Source organism: Astatotilapia calliptera, chromosome 11, assembly GCF_900246225.1.
Source record: "Astatotilapia calliptera chromosome 11, fAstCal1.2, whole genome shotgun sequence".
Lineage (NCBI taxonomy): Eukaryota > Metazoa > Chordata > Actinopteri > Cichliformes > Cichlidae > Astatotilapia > Astatotilapia calliptera.
The window spans coordinates 6,020,641-6,038,318 of NC_039312.1; the positions used below are offsets into that span (position 1 = coordinate 6,020,641).

Sequence of the window (17,678 nt, forward strand, 5' to 3'; positions counted from 1 at the left end):
AGAGAAGACTTAAAAGCATAAGAAAAAGACATATATAAACTGAGATGAAGCTTAAAAGGGAAAAATACTATGTTCTAAAACAAAATATAAGTTATGAATGAGGAGTGAAGTAAAGTAGAGCCAAACCAACACAGCTGATGCTAACCTTCTGAGCACAAAGGCACATAGTCCAAGCGTACATGCACTGACGCAAGCACATATGGGCACACACCTGTCCATTTTCAGCTAGAGATACCAATAATGACATACTGTTTGCTGCATAGCTCACCAATAAAATACAACACTAGTGTGGACTTCACTGGAATGCAAAGGAGAATCAACAGTCCCACACAGCTGTGTGATAAACCATGCAGACATGCAATCGAGTGACAAGGAAAATATAATTTTACGGTATGTTTTCTTATTTTACTCATATCTGGTCTTGTGAAACACAGATTACACTGGATGTGCTGTGCGCTGTGTTATTCCTGTAGTTGCCACTGAGCACCACAGTAACTCAAAGTATTACAAGTCCTAGCGGCTGTGTTCCAGTCAGCTGCAATGAATTTTAGTCTCTGAATGTTGCTCTTAATATTTTTGAATATTTTACAGTCTGTCAGTGCCTTGAGATTAAAACTGAAGCTGTTGAGTTTGCCCGTGAAATGCTGAAATGTGGAATTTCTTTTGGACAGTGAATTAATTCTCATACCTAAACGTTTCCCTCCCGCGAAGGACACTGACCATCTGTGTTATCAGCTAGACTTCAATATGAAACACCTTCCCCTATTGAAAAACTTTGCAACATCAAAAGAGAGAAGGGAGGACAAATTCCTAAAAGAATGAAAAAGCATATGTTCAAAGTGAACAGCGTTTGTTTGCCGTCTTCAGTTTTTAGCTTCAGCGTGTATCAGTTGTGTGCTGGCAATACCTTGATGAGTGCTACAGCAGTTGGGGACACGAGAACAATCTCATGGTTTAAACCCAAATCTTGTGTTGCATTAGATCTGCCACCTTTACCACAAATATCTGCAGCCAGTGAGCCAGTAAGTCACACTTACGGAAAAATAGCGGCTGGTGTCGCCGTGGCAAACTTTATTTTCTTACCAACCGCACAGCACACATCTCCCTTAAGGTATGAGTGTTCCCGAAATTGCAAAAGCAGATACAGTACTAGACATTTTTGGTTATATCATAGGAATTATTGCTGAGTATTTTCCCTACATATACTTACCCAGCACACCACCTATTCTCCTCAAGTCTCATGCCTTTTAAGCTCAAACTTTCTTTTCTTCTAAGCCCCCACTGCTCCTTTTCTAGCCTGCCAGCACATGGACCAGATGTGCAAATGTTTCTCCATGTCGCTATTCAAACCCCGTTCCAAGAGAAAGGCAAAATGAGGGGAGAGGAATATTTGACTTCACTCCACGGGAGACCAGCTTCATAAATTTTGGCGGCTACACAACGGTGAAAAAGGTAGCTTGGCTGGCTTGGCTGGGGGAGAATGTTGACGGCATACCAAACAACATGATCCTAATGAGTTGGAAAATCCCAGGCCCTCCAGAGGACTGTCCAGATGCTACCGTCATGAGAAACGCTACTGTTTTATTGAATTCAGACTCCCCTACCTTTCTTTAACAAGGGACAAAATTTATTATTTGACCATTAAGACACCCTAGGTGACATGAAGCATTTCAGAGTTAATTTGGTCTCAGCTGCAGGTCCAGCAGCCCATATTGGGCCCCAATAAGACAAGTTGATCTTCAAGTGTCTCGCGTGAACTCGTGTATACTTGGAGAACTTCAGTTCTGGATACGTGCATGCCAATTTGCCCAGAGTTCAATGCTATCGAGTTGGCTTGTTTTCCCATCAGTGACAGTCTGACAAATGTACTGTGCCCTCAGAAATAACTGGAAAGGTTTTCATAAGAAAGTCAAATCACTTTTAATATTAGCCAGTTCAATATATCTTTCCTGACAATTTACTGGTACAAGTAAACAAAGGACGATAAATAAAGTTTGCGAGGATAAACGAGAGTTATCCTCAAAAAATGTTCAATAAATCAAGAACAACAATGAATGCCTTAACATCTAATACTCTGGTCTAAAAGAGACCAGATGAGTATGTTTGTTCTTTGTTCCATCACTACTGAGCCATTGAAAGGATATAATAAATCAAGCGACTTAGCTGCCATTGCAGAAATATTGCTACCTTACAGTAACATATTATAACAACTAAAAAACAGAGCGTTCCCCTGGTGAGCAATTATAAACATGTCTTTTCCACTCTGATAACTCTTCACAGAAAGAAGAAGTCACTGTACAACTAGTGTCAGTGTAAGATACACATGCACAAATAAGAAATAGAAGCAAATTCATCACACACACAAAAATCCAACTAGAGGTGATTTTCAGTGTCCTACTCTGTCTCCTCTCTGTAGACAGGCCTCAACCTACAATCACTACAGTGTAAGCAGATCAAAGAGCAGTAGAAAAAGACTACTATTCTTATGAGCTTGGTCAGGGGCAAGAAAAGAATGAATCTGGATTTCTGTGTTAAGTGGTTTTGCTATTAGCAAAGGCAAGGCAAGCTTTGTATTGTCTCGTGTTACTCACCTGGAGCCTTGTACACTTCAGTAAGCAGACTTTCATTAAGTGTCACTGGCGCTCCGTTGACCATGCTGTGGGTCCAGCTCTGACAGATTGTTTGGAGCAAAAGTGTCTGGGCCCTTGTGGCCTGTATAGTGAAGTGGGGAAGTTCAAAAATAAACTCTGTGGTGGGGACTGAAGACCTTTTGCTCCTGCAAGAAAAGGGACAAGACAGAGTCAGATACACATAAATGCCAATACGCTCTAAATGAAACAGACACTGGTGGAAACAAATGGTTCACAGCTTCCACAAATCCATCAATATCACATCACAATATAAAACAGCTCATTGATAGCACCAAGGGCCAAATAAGTAGAACTACATTCCAATAGTAAATTGAAGAAGTACCAAGTGTGAGCCAAGCTTTCCTTAGTTACTTGGCAGGTAGGTTTAGTTTGTCGACCCTTCCCTCCCCTCCGTCAAAACTGTGATGATGATTTATGTGAAAAGATGTACAGCCCAGAAACCCGACCCTGAAAAGAATCTCTACGCCTTTAATATTTCATCTGTCTCCAAGAGTGTGGGGGGAGCGAGTTTGTGTGAGTCTGCGCGTATGACGAGCTGATGAGTTGAGCGTTCAGGGGGATGAGGTAACACCACAGTCCGATGGAGTTCTCCAGGCCTCTGTCCATCAGAAATTCAGCGGAGCATGCTCTCATTTCTCATCTGACACACACACACACACACACACACACACACACACACACACACACACACACACACACACACACACACTTGCTTTTTTCATTTTTTTTCATTTACAACCCAGTCTTCAAAAAAGTTAGCATGCTGTGTAAAATGTAAAAAAAAACAAAAAAAACCCAGCTAAACAAAATAATCAAAACAGATTTTGTTTCATGACTTGTTTTTAATCCAGAGTTAATTACAAGTGTTTATTTTTGCAGCAGAACTAAAAAGAAAAACAATGATTTAAATGAGAAATGTGGGGTTTTTTTATGTTGCAAGCACTTGGTACAGAGGCATGTGTCACAATGATGTTGCATCAACTCTTCATTTAACAAAAGCGTGAGGGAGTTAAGAACAGCTGCTTTGGACCTTAAAGCCAACCCTTTGACATCATGAGCAGGGGCAGCAAGTATGTTGTTTCTGTTTGTGTCTTTCAGCATGAATAAAACCATTGCAAGATAACCATAGCCATATCTACCACTATAGCATTATAGTTGCCGGCTTTAAACTCTGTGCTGATAAGAAGCTGGATAGCTCCCCCCCCCCCAAAACCACAGCATCCATGCTTTCCAAACAGATCAGAGAGCAGCTTCACTCCACCTCAAACAAACTGTGTCCCAAAGTAGTTGGTGATGTTTCTAGGTCTGGCTTTTGACTTTTTTTTTTTTTTTCTTTGCATGGTAGAGCTTTAATTTCCACTTGCAGATGAAGCAATAAATTTGGTCTAACCCCTTAGAAATCCATTGCCAATGAATTTCTCAGAACAAAATGTCTGCATTGATCAAAGATCATTGCCATTCAATAATGAGTTCGGCCTTGGTCCTTTGCGTACAGACATTTTTCCAGATTATCTTAATCTTTTAATGATATCGTGTAGCACAGATGTTCATTATTTGTGATTTTACATTTATAAATATGTCATTGGATAAGGTGAAGAAACCTTTACATCGGAAATTCCTTTAGGGATGCTTTATTTAAACACCAAATCACAGCCTAACCTAAACTTTGCAATAATTGGTTGTGATGTTCTGTCGGGTGTTTTGCACTTTTCTTTTTAGAAATTATTTTAATATCAGAAACATCAGAAATGTTGTCGTTGTGCTTTTCTTTTTACTACTTATAGCAAAGCCTGAGGCTAGGCAGGCTGAACTAAGCACAGTCAAACAAGTCTCTTTAGTTCCACTCCTGTTTTCCTCTCATGTTCTCAAGGCAGGAAAATAGGAGTGGAACTAAAGTTTCTTGGTCTAGGATTTTGAGGACTGGCAGTGCCCCCAGCACAGATACCCATCTATGTATTGCATGTGTGTTCACTTGAGTACTTATTGTAATAGAATCTGCCCTACGAGTGGAGGTTTCATTGAAAATAGAACTGTGACTAATTCAAACGATGGCTGCAGCGTGTCAGGAGCGAGCATCACAGTTCATTTAATCACGCACCCATTTTGGTCTGGTCCCAGTTCTGAGTGTGGGACATGTCACAAGGCCTTTCTCTGCGCTCAGCAGCTCTGCAATCATTTAACTTCTCTGCTTCCCTCCCTGTCTTTCTTCAAGTCTCTTTATCTTTCCCTTTCTTCTGCTCCTGGGTGGTTCGGCAGGGTGACATGAGCAGTTAGCTGCACACAGGCAGACCCAGATTTCTGAAGCATCTGCTGTGTCTTCTACGAGACAGAAAGTGAGAGCGCGTTTGATAAAGAGGCTACAGGAAAAACACAGGAAGAAAGGAAGAAAGAAAATTCAAACCTGATTGGGTCAATGAGTTTACCTTGACGGCACACATATATGTTTAAAATTCTGTGCCTACATGTGGTGGATTTGGCAACATAGGAAACCATGCCATGTCATGCTTTTCTGCTAGTAAAAGTCACTACTGTTGTATGCTATACAACAAGACATCAATCAAAGAGTTTCTCGTGTGCTTTTGTGCGTTCAAATATGTGCACACCCAGTGTGCACATAGCAAGATACTGCAGCTGAACAAAAGAAAGTGAAGGGAAGCCGGCAACAACAATGTCCCCACATGCAGAGCAAATGTGCCTGCAAAGCCACTTCAATGAGAGGACTGGCAAGGGATGAAAGTTTGTTGCCTTATTTGAGTGTTTATAGCATTTAAGGGGAGCTGTCATGTGCATGTGGTCCCCTAAAACTTTAATTATGCACCTGTTTTTATTATATTATGCCCAATTCTTTGCGAACAGCAACTTGGATCTTGGATTCAAATGAGAAACAGAAACTCTCATTAGGGTGTTTTGGGAATGCTGTATGCGAAGACAGCCAGGCACTCATCGGATTTCATTAAGTAGCTGGCACGGTCAGTGTTTCTTGCTGCAACATGGTAAACAGCTTTCTGGCAGGCAGTGTTTCACTGTTGCCGCAAGCTTTGTGGGAAAAAAACCTCAAAAAGATTCAAAATAACACCTGCAGCATCACCTGCAGTAACAAACAACATTAAAATATTTGCCTTGAAACATACATTAGCTATGCACAATGGAACTAACAATAACTAACATGTATTTTACTGTTATAGTGCAGAAAGCCTATTAGTCTGTAGCTTGGGGAGCAAAACTCATTAGAGAATATCTATACTATAATGTGGAGACCTACCAGAAGGGTGCCCACAACCCACTTTAGGTCCTAACTCAGGCTCTTGGCGTTAACTTCAGTGCCTCATTGAATAGCCTGTCTCTGACCTCACAGTGGTTCTTTAAGTCAATAACTTTTTCATTAAAATGCAGAGGCCACCAGGAATGTGTTAAAAGAAAATTAAAATTAGTCAGGAAAAGGAGAAAATTTGGTATTTCAATTTCAGCTGTCCTTTGATGTATTTCAGAGAAAAAGCTCAAATGTATTTGAGAAACATTAGGCCATATTTCCCATCTGTTCCCTGTTGGAGTCAGAACTAGACCAGGACTAACACATCCTGACCTTTCTGGTGAACAACTAGTTGACTGGCTGGAGTCTCAGTCCAAATCAAGCAAACAGGGCATGAAGTTGGGCTGAAGCATGAGTCAGAGCTAAAAGTACCACACCAGCTGTGGTACTGTTTGCCTAGCTTGTTTCCTCTGTGCACAGGACCAAATCTGGACACGAAGCAGGAACAGATTAAAATGTATATTTTAGCCAATAAAAGAATTATTGAAACATCATAGAAGCTAGAAAGAAAATAACATGATAACCAAATACTTTGGTTAGTATCCTTAAATTATTTTGGGTTTTTTTTTGGAAACTCACAATAAATATTTCACATAATCATAGTTGGCATTCATTTAGGCCAGTGGTCTTAATGGTGCTAATCAGCATCCTGGTTCAATATGACTGTGGTCACAGCTATATTTAGACAAGTACAGCTGGGGTTATAGCTATCGAGCTTTAACTGCTGCTTTAGGCCACACATAACCACAAAAATGCATATACCTGTCCAGACACAAATAAATAATGTTGGCAAAAGTGCACATACATCTGCATGCAAACACATGGTGAAACACAAGCTCTGTAACACTATAAACCAGTACGAGCAGGTTAGTGGGCCAGAGCATAATGAGCAGGAGTAATGAGGCTACAGCTGACAAGGGCTGCTGCTCTAACAACCTGCAACTGGAGCAGTTATAAAATTAGGTGCCAACACTTAAGGCTGAAAAGATGCACTATGCTAAGCATCTATAATACTGAAAGGAAGCATGTTCTTCAACCAGAGCGAAACAAGGGGAAAAGAGAAAAAGAACAAGAAAAACACGATTAAGCCATGCAGAGAACACAAAAAAGAACAAGGGGAAAACAACAAGCATATGTAGCATAAGAATACAGACTTGCAAGTCTATGTTATTCTCCAGGTAAAATAATACATTAAATGGGAGTCTCATTAAAGGAAGTATGTGGAAAAGCTCCAGTACAAACTCAAGCAGGAATAGATTATGTAACTGATATGTTGTTGCTTTTTACTTTTACAGAAATAAATGAAGGTAGCATAATTAAAGAAAGCTGGTTTGTGTTGCATAAATGTTCAGTAATTGGTTCCAATCCTGATATGTTGGCATTGGTGAAGATGTTTCGAAAAAGACAATAAGTGAGAAATACAAAAAAGCAAGTCCTCATGTTACAAGAAAATTCATTTTTTAAAGATCAGCATCTTGTGAGATTGAAGGACTATTACCAGGTGCAGCTGGTCCTAATGGTTTACATAGTGTCCCAAAATACAAGCTTGGAACCTGCGCACAGTTTCCAGAACCTACATTTTCTTATTACTCATATCCTGTACAGTACCAAAAATCAGTTGCCTCACTCTTTCCAAAACACAACAACATAGACAGCTGTGGGTTCTGGGACATCAGCAGTAAATGTGGAGCAAGGTGTCTGGTCTCTCCATAGACCACAGAAAAAGAAAAAGGCACACTCGCACAGAGACCCATCCCTGGCACAAAGGCATTTTTTTTTCTCCAAGGGGGCTAAATGGGAAATTACTCATAAAAACCTTCACCAATATAAGCTGTTAAAAGTGCAACATGATGAATGTTAAATTAAAGGCAGTTTAAAAAAAATGCAAATAGGACCATCAATTAACTTTCCACAAGGCTGACAATGTGAGACTTTCTCTTGACTTTAACTTATCTGAACCTATTTTCAAAGTCCACAGTAACACCAATGCAATCCATTACGGGCTGACATATTTGTCTGATAGATACAACAGATAGCCACTGTCCTGAGACCAGTTATCTAAAGTTTCTTCAAATCATTCACTGCCACACCTCACCTTAATTAACCAATACAAACATTTCCCAACTCAACTAGTTGACAAAATCCTCTACTACTATTTCCAGAGCTTCTATGGAGGGATTTAGACTCCAGGTGGAGGGAAGGGAAGACTGACAGCTTGTACCTTTTGTCCTTTTTTCAGACTGATCTAAAGTACTGGAGAATTCCCAATCTCTCCGAGCCAAGGTCACTGACCCCCTCTTGAAAATAACCAGAGTGACTTATGGGCTGCTCTAAAGTCCCCTCTTTTATCATACTACAAAAGACACACTACAGTGTCTTGCAAAGCCTCCAAACGAAGATTATAAATCATGTAAGCACTTCACACTGAACAAAAACACCTAAGTGACCAACTGGGGAGGAGGGGGAAACTTTTTATCATTTTGCCACCCGGAGGTCAATTGGGTTAAATGGCTAGCATCTAAAGAGACTGAAAAAACACTACTACAGAAAAGTGATCCAGTCAAACGTGAATAAATAAACCTCTTGAAAAATGATAGACAAGAAACTCATTTAAAGGTACCGTTAACTCTCATAATTCTTTCCAGCAATTCATTTTATTGACCGTACATGGTCTATGTCATTGTTCTTATGAGAAATGTAGCTGCAGCTGCAGCTAAGCCTCATGTAGAAAGAAAACCTAAATTATATTTTTAGCAAAACGAGGTCCAACTTACAACTTGGTGATATAATTTGAAAAATTTTATGTCCCTTAAAATTTATGTATGATTATGACTTGAATTTTGATTTAAACTGGGCTCTGGATTCCTCAGTTGTGCAGATATATAGTTAGTGTAAGGAAATATTTTAAATTAAATAATCTCTCCATCATATAGTGAGGTTACACATTATGCGTGACGAGGAATTTCTTTTAAAGTTCTGGTGTTGCATTGCCTTCACCTTCCTTTGCACCATATTCAAGGTATTTTCAAGTCTGTCTTATGTTGATTTGTAACAATCAGCATTCTGTAACATAGCCAGCGTCTTTAACAGCTATGCAGAGGGTCAGCGAATGAGTTAGCGGTAGACGTGGACTGTACGTGTAGCCACGGCTCAAAGTTTTGCAGTTCCTTTGGGTCAAAGGTGTTCAGTGTGTGCATTTCTCAGTCACTGGTCCTGAACAGTCGAAACTCTTCACAGAACCCAACACTCTCTTTCGTCTCTCACACATAGACACAGACGCAGCCCTCCCGTTCCTCCCATCTGGAGCACCCCTGACCCAAATCACACACGTATGCACACAACCTCACATGGACACACATGAATACATGCACTGAGATCCATTCTCAGGAGAGGGCTTCATTACACAGGGATTACTAAAAGAAATGTTTTAATCAAGTTGTGCAGACAGCTGCAGACCGCAAGGCGAGAAAATGGCAATGACGTGGTTCATCAGGCGTTAAAGGAAAACATATCAAGAGGCCTGTGTATGTGTTTGCATAATGGGGTGTGTGTGTGTGTGTGTGTGTGTGTGTGTGTGTGTGTGTGTGTGTGTGTGTGTGTGTGTGTGTGTGTGTGTGTGTATAGCTTCCTGCCTCTGTCCAGCTGTGGTAGACATGCGGTTTTTGTCAAGGACACAGATAGATAGAGATAAGAGAATCTCAACCTACAGACTGCAAACCTAATAGCATATTTATGCTATACAGATTCTGCTTTGGACTGTCCTTTTATTGTAACATCTGCAGCAGTCAATAAAGCACTGCTTTTCCTCTCACAATCCTTTTGTAACCCAAGTGAATGGACCACCTCCTCTCCTCCATTGTCTTTGACCTTCATGCGCATGACAAGAAGGAATACCAGTTTTTATTATGCATTTTTTTTAACTCCACGCTTCTTAGCTAAATAAAGCTTAGACTTTATTATGGCGACACCATTCATTACTCCAAGCCTTATTACTACTTGTAGTTTTCTTCTCGTGCAGTAAAAAGTGAACGAGCTTCTTTCTAGGAAGCAGTGGATCAGTATTATGGGCTGGTGAGGAGGAAAGGACAGTGGAATGCACACCACAGTAGATGATAATCCACTCAGAGCTGATAATCCATGTATCCTTCCCCATTTCCCACTGTTTTCCCTCCCTCAAGCTTCAGTTCCTCAGATGACTAATTCAGGAATTAATAGAATCTCTCAGTCAACTGAAAACATCTACAGCTGCTCCTGAATCCACCATCTTAGACCTCATCTATATATACAAATAAAGTTTGTGGTTAAGTTTAAATTCAACAGACATTCTTGGACTGCAAATTATTGTTTCTTGAAAGCATAACATGTCCTTTAGCGCTGGTTCTAAACCCATGTTGATTTAAGCCACCAAATGACACTTGCAATCACAGGGGTAAGTATATAGTGAATATGATTATACTACGACGGACCAGTTTGACTGTCAAGACCGGCACAGAAGTCTCCATAAGAATAGGGATATCAATGACTACGAGCACAAGTCTTGCATTTGCCAATACCATACCCTTAATACAACGTTCTTCAATACATCCACTGATCTCCGTCAGCTAGAAAACCAAATAAAAGCATCTGAAAGCAGATGCAGAGGAGAAAAAATCCTTACCACAAAGTTGGCCAAAGAAGTTTATAGACTGTGCCACAAGAAATATGATGTTTGACCCTGCAGCTCACAATCCTTTACAGTCAGATGCTTCAGAGTTAAAAGTGGAACAATATTACATCATATGTCATTCCAGGCTTTTAATGCACACCTGTTAATACATAAAGACTACTTTGTTGCAGTTTATGCCCACGTCCATTCGACTTCAACATGTGAAAATGTTCGGAAAACATTTCCATGTTTCTGCAAGAACAGGGAGCATGTGTTGCCTTGTTGAGCCAAATGAATTCCCCACTGCTCCCGTGGCCTCCGAACTACAACTCAAAGCTGAGCATGACCACAGGAACCACATGCTGATTTGAGGTCATTCAATTATCCTACACCATACAGTGACAGCTCACTATAACATTAACCCTGCCCACACAAAAACCTTGATGAGCAAGGTCTTAACTGAGGCCCTTTTAGTGATTCCTTGATTAGGAAATCAACGCTTCTCAAAGGTTAGTGGAACAACACAATGGTTGATGCAGTAGCTGCATGTATGACATCATACAAAAATCATTATAATTTGTAATTAAAATGTATACTCAGAGCACGCAAATGTGTTTTTCCCCAACCAGCAGCAACTCCCAAATCAGTCTTCTTTAGCCAAAATGATTAACCAGTTCAACTTCTTAATGATATTGTCTGCCAAAATGGCTGTTGGACAAATATAACAGCCACAGTCAATGTTCTCAGCAGTAAATGCTGTTCATGTATATTTGCTAAATTTGAGTTGGATCTCTACTCAAGGACACAGAAAGCATTTGTCCTCCTGTTCTTGGCTGTGCTTGGAGACACAGACCAGGAGCAGCTTGCTATGACTAACTATGAACAGGAGTAATGAGGCATTACAATCACACCAGAAGCCTCATGCCTCAGATGCCTCAAGCAGCCTTCATAAATCACAACATGAGCTAATCTAGAGTCTAGACTACTGGTCCAGACATAGTAGTATGTACTTCTCAACTTCACATAAAAACCCTACTGGTAGTGTTAAAAGCTGAACTAACTATTGACAGTGTAATAGACTTGGACCAATAATTAGATATCAAGGGAAAACCAACATTCTTTTCTATTCTGAACCGTTTGCAAAGTAACTCAGCTTTCTGTGGCTATATAACATGCACCTGTAATGTCACATACTTTAGGAAATTATCCCCTAAGAAATAGCTGAACGAGTAACAGGGGCTGCTAAAAATGCCACATAAAAGCTGGCATGGGCTTGAATTATGGCCTGCAATGCGACGAACCACACTAAGCTGCTGCTGGTTTGTTGCTTGGTTGGTTGGTGGGCCCCGGCCTTGGCCTGTCTCCATATGTTGCTGCAGTCAGGTGGCCCTGCATAAGCAATATTATATGGTGTGAGCTCAAGTGTGTGTGTGTATGTGTGCTCATGTGTCTGAGTTAGGTTAGGTTTTGGAGAGATCGATGCAGGTGGCACTTCTAACATTCCCTTCCTCCTCCCACTCTTTTTCTATCTTGAATAACAGCTTTAACAGCCAAACCAATTGAGACATGCTGCAGAGTCCTTGTGAAGTTGGGGGCCAATATATTGGCTTTCACTGAACAACCCGACGCCTCTCGGCTGCTCCTTAATTTACCAGGACTAAAAGTGCATTTTAGAGGGTTTTTGGCTTTTGGAAATCTAATGATTTTAATTTGATTAGTTCATGCTAGTGTATATTCATGAGCATGAACTTTAGATAGAAAGCACTTAGAAACAGTGTAGAAAAAAGTGCTTGTGCGAATGGGTGTGATTGAGTGAAAGTACAAGCTGTGTAAAGCACTTTGAGTGCTCAGATTGAGTAGAAAAGCGCTATATACCAGTCTATTTACCATTTACCATATTAAGAAGAGAGACGTGTTCCACAGTTCTTTGCATGAGTTTGATAGATTGCAAAGTTTAACAAAAAAGTTTAGAAAAAACAAATGTGACTTGACCTTTGGATGCTCTTCTTCTCAGCTATGTTCAGCTGTGCTGAAAACACAACACCTAACCCTTATTACAGTTTGCATTTTCTAATTAGCTCTTATTTCTTAATTTTGAGTTAGTTTACCTTTTATTGATATTAGTTGTAGTGTCTATAATTATAATTATTTGTCAAGGGCAAAGTATTACAAAGTATTAGTATTAACTATGACGATGCAGCAGAGATTTTAATTTCTTAAAGTGGACCGGAAGAAACAGCTGATTTAATCATATGAAGTGGACCAATGTATATGGTAGGAGATCAACCTTAATGAGTGACACATGCTATATATGCAAAAGCTTTCTATTTGTATTCTCTTCAGGTGGGTAAAGTTTGTGGTGCCATCTTTAAAGACATTATCTCAGTGTTTCAGCCAGCACGTACTGTAAGAATTTAGCTCTACACCTCAGCCTGAAATCAAGTGACAGTGATCAAGTAGACCTAAGCTTAATGTTTACCAATAAGACAGCATTCACAAGTAGTTATATATTACTCATTAATGGTGTCTAAACACACTTTGTCAATGTTAGGAAAACCAACAGACCAGTTTTTTTGTGCAGTTTTCAACCTATTCAGTTCAATCCAACATTTCTACACTAACACAACAAAAATTCCTCCATAGCATTAAGCCAAGTGTACAAGGCTAAAACAACACAAGTGAGTGCCCATCCTAAGTAATGCTGACAAGAAAGGTTGTACCAACCACCTGGATACTTCTTGGACGTTTCAACCAACAAAACAAGAAGACATTTGGCTGCCTTCATGTTAGGTGATTTCAGCATGGAAAACTACAAGGTCAGAGTCTGCTGCAGAGCAATTATACTTTCCTAAAATTTCATTGTATTTAAAAACTGCAGAGACAAAGTCCCAGAGGTCTTGCATACATATAACCCCATGCCCAACGAAATCCAAGGCAGACGGGGAGAACATGTCAAGGCAGTGTAATTTCCCCAGTAAAAGCCCCTTGTTACCAACTGTGAGAAGTGGGAGCCTTTGTGGTGAGACTGAAGGAAATCTGAGCTATGCACTCATCGGCCAGCTCATCAGCAGACGTGCGTGGTCTTCATAGACACTCAGTGTCCCTCAAATCTCCCATGATTACCTGGCAGTCATACATACTTAAGCAAGAGCTGGCTGCCTACTGGCACCTGAGGGTGTGTATGTGTGTGTGTCTCCTACTCACAGACAATGCTCCACACTTTCTGTTATTTTAAACTTCAGAAGCATGTATAGCTCTGCTCAGTGTCTGGTCAGAGACGAGAACATCTTGGAAAGGGATATTGTTAAAGTTGCATCAGCTACGACAAGCCCTCCCAAAACAAATACCAGCGAAGTTAATTTAAACACTACCACCTGGTGGAGTGCATCTTCTGGGTGCCATACTGACCCAGTGTATCACTCTTGGGCTCAGCTTTTTCTGTTGTAAAGGGAAACCTCAAGCTTTTCAGGTTTCCATGAATGCATACAATCTATAACACAACTTTGCCGTTACAAGTTGTATGAGTTTTAATTTGAGATGGGGCAAGAGTTTAAACACTCTGAGGCCAGAGGTCAAATGAAATTAAGACCAACTCTCAGTCAGTGACCATTTCTATCTTTTCATTCTGACCCATAAACGAGTATTTAACATTATGAAAGCGACAGAAAAAAAAGAAAGAAATGGAAACATTAATTCATTTTTTGACTATTCAAACATTCCAACTGTGAGCAGTTAAACAACCACTCGCATATATCTCTTCTAACTACTGTCTGCACTCTGTCAAACCTGTTCTTCATCATTCTTCTAGGAGCAAACTATCACATTGTGTTTATTAGTTTCTGACTTGCAATACACAGGTCAAGAGGCAGGCTTTCTTGCCTCTTGCTTAGACGAACAGGGTCAAATAGAAGTCACATTACCTCTGAAATGACAAAACTAACAACACTAAGCAGCAAATCCAGCCCATCTAAAATACAGTGAGTGACAGTAAAATAGACAACTGTTAAAAAAAAAGAGAGAAAAAAAAAGTGAAAGTTGTTTGGTAGCAGATATACTGAAGTGCCTGGAAACAAGGTTAGTAAAAGTCAAAACCATCTGCAGCTCCGACAGGTTTAGATCTCAACTAATTGGGGTAAATCGGCTTCTAAGCTTGTGTTCTTGCACAGATTTCCTACTATAAACAATTAATTTGCGTAGACAAGTGTTGCATGAACAGTATATCTTGGTGGGGACTTTAACCTGACTCTACTCTAACCCATGCGAGCTTGTGTGGGTTAAGGCTTGGTTTTAGAATTGTGGTTAGAATCAGGTCAAGACTTTGTTTCTTTAGATCATAGCATGATGTACTGCCTTTCGCCTGCTTCACTTTGCCAGACAGGTTCTATTTAAGTGATTCCTTGATTCATCGAATCTAGCAGTAATTAGGCTTCAGTGTGGGAAGTGAAACTGAATCATAATCAGAATATTTTATTAATATCTAAGGAAAGGGCCAGGTGATATTGGATAGGACTCTTAATTTTAATTAAGAAAATCATCAGTTAAAAACTGCATTTTGTATTTACTAAAGTTATCTTAATCTAGAATTAAAATTTGATAATCTGAAACGCATGACCAATATGCAACAAAATTAGAAATGAAATACAAAGCACTATGTATCTTCAAATTCACGATGTCACTGGAAGCCCAAACCGGGAAATATTTATAGTGACTGACAATTGTGTGAGGCAAAAAAAACCCCTGATTTTTAATGCACTGCCACAGCATATATGATGACATGTACCACAGTTCAGGTCAACTGCACCAAAGGTTTGCCCTCAGAACACTGTTAGTAATCCTGGGGGATCAATTCACGGTGTCCAACATGATTGATGAAAAAGTGACAGGGATGCTCCTGGCTGCATTTATGACCTGGAAAAGCCTACTGTTCTGGTGCTCATCTTCATCTTTATTTCAGCTATACAATTGTAAATTTTCAGTGTACAGAAAAAAAAAATCTGTTTGGTTTCTGGATTACAGCCAGAGATTCAACTCTCATCAGCTCAACTTGAAGCTTGGGTTAGTTTGACACAAGTTGATAATTGTCCTTTTTGCAAGTTTGAACTTCATGAAAATTAAATATGTATGAGGAAGTAGCAGGACTTCCAGGAAGTCATCTAACATCAGCAGGAGTGCTACAGGTCAAGTACTACTGCATAAGGATACCTTTCAGCCATTTAGGAGATAGTAACTACCTTTAAACAAGGCAATGATTTTGTTTTTTATCAGCAGAGCTGAGGAGCTTTATGACTGAACCTCATGACTAATAGCGTTAATAGAGTTGTAGTTAAAAAACTGTTTATTTACCTTAAACACAGAAAAACTAAGAACTGTAAATTATTCCCCCAATTCTGTCTACAGTCTCCAAATAGAGTGTTTAATGCTGTACCAACAGTTCCTCTTCCTTTCCATCTTTACTACTCTCACCGCTCAAATCCAAATGTGTCCAACTGTTCCATCCTCAAACTCTAAACATTGTCTCCTTTTCCTTCATCCCTTTTCTTTAACTTCTGAAGTCTCTTCCTCCCGCTAAGAGACATCTCCAATGAGTCATCTGTCTGGTAAACAACCAAAAAAAAAGAAAAAGAAAAAAAAGGGGAGCAACTTTTTCATGTCCCTAGACAACACTGTCTTTCTTCTTCTTGTGTTTCAAAGTAAGGAAACTGTTGCAGTTATTCCACACTGACGGTCGTTCTGTTTTCCCACATGACTGCTGAAAAACTGCCTCATCCATCACTTTAAATACCCTCATATCCACAGCCCACAAGAGATTGCACATCTTTATATATATAGCCATATATGTGTGTGTGTGTGTAAACATTTCCTATATGTTTTGCCTCCATGATCACACAATACAGAAATGATGCTATCATTATTATGTTAATTTTTTTGTGCCTCACACAATTGTTACAGGCACTGGCCGGTGAAACAATAACATTTCTATTTTCATTATAACTTGAAATATGCCCTGCATGTACACTGGGCTTTTAGCAATTTGCAGACTTAATCAGTTATATAACTGCTAAAAACTCACCACAATGCAGGCAACTGAATCAGTTTTCCATAGAGTGCAGTACTAAACGAAGGGATGATGGGGATGAGAGGTAAAAAAGATCCTTTATCCTGGCATGTCAACCCTGCCTGGAACCCAAACACCTGCAAAGACATAAAGGCAAAGAAATGAAGGGAGAAGACAGAGGGGAACTAACACGCTGAAAAAACACTGAGGAATTCACAAATACATTGGGAGAAAAAAAGAAGATGATCATGTGATAGCATCACACCAGCACACACCAGACCCATAACATGCAGACCAAACCCACAGTCAACCTTGGCCTTCATTTTGACCTTAAATATTTGTGACATTATTTCATCGACAAGTCTCCATAGACAGACCTATAAAAATGTGTCAAGGTACTCAAAAGCACATGTGTGGTAGTCCTTGTTACAGTAGGCTTCTCCACAAAATTTGCACTGATTAAATCTATATTCAGTCAGCCAAATAGCCCACATTTTTCCAGCATGGAGAAAGTTTTGGTTTGTCTTTTTTCCCCTAATTATAAGATTTAAATAAGATGCTGCATGATTTCATAATTATTAAATTATGGAAAAAGTACTTCTAAAGTAGGTGGCAGAGGGTGTCTCTAGGAGGAGGTTATGACAGTTTTACCAGCACCAGATATACTATCTTGGCTGGAATTTCTTTTTTTTAAATGTCCAGTTTGGTGGACTTATGGCCCCCAATACAATCCAGACACTCTTTAATGAGAACACATTTAATATACAGTATTTAGCATATTTAACACCCCAACTTTCATTTCCTTTGACCCTTACTACACAATTTTGAGACAATCTTGGACATTGCAGCACTATCCCGCTGAACATAATCTGTCCATATGGAACTGTATACCAGCCACAGTACTCCTCTCACAACAACAGCTGGTTTTACAAAATAAAAATTATAAAAAGGTTTACTCTCTTGAATTTGCATTAAACCCAATTTAACTTTTTAGCCTGTACTTGACCTGTCACAGTT

At 39.7% G+C, this 17,678-nt stretch overlaps 1 protein-coding gene across 4 annotated transcripts in view; it reads right to left on the reverse strand.

Moving 5' to 3' along the window:
* vps13b (vacuolar protein sorting 13 homolog B) overlaps positions 1-17,678 on the reverse strand; it is a 314,335-nt gene that overhangs the window by 231,428 nt on the left and 65,229 nt on the right. For all 4 annotated transcript variants that reach the window (XM_026183458.1, XM_026183460.1, XM_026183459.1 and 1 more), the window contains exons 16-17: positions 16,677-16,798; positions 2,592-2,776 (exon numbers count right to left, since the gene is read on the reverse strand). In XM_026183458.1, coding sequence (XP_026039243.1) covers positions 2,592-2,776; positions 16,677-16,798 — 307 coding nt within the window. The remainder of the gene's footprint in view (positions 1-2,591; positions 2,777-16,676; positions 16,799-17,678) is intronic.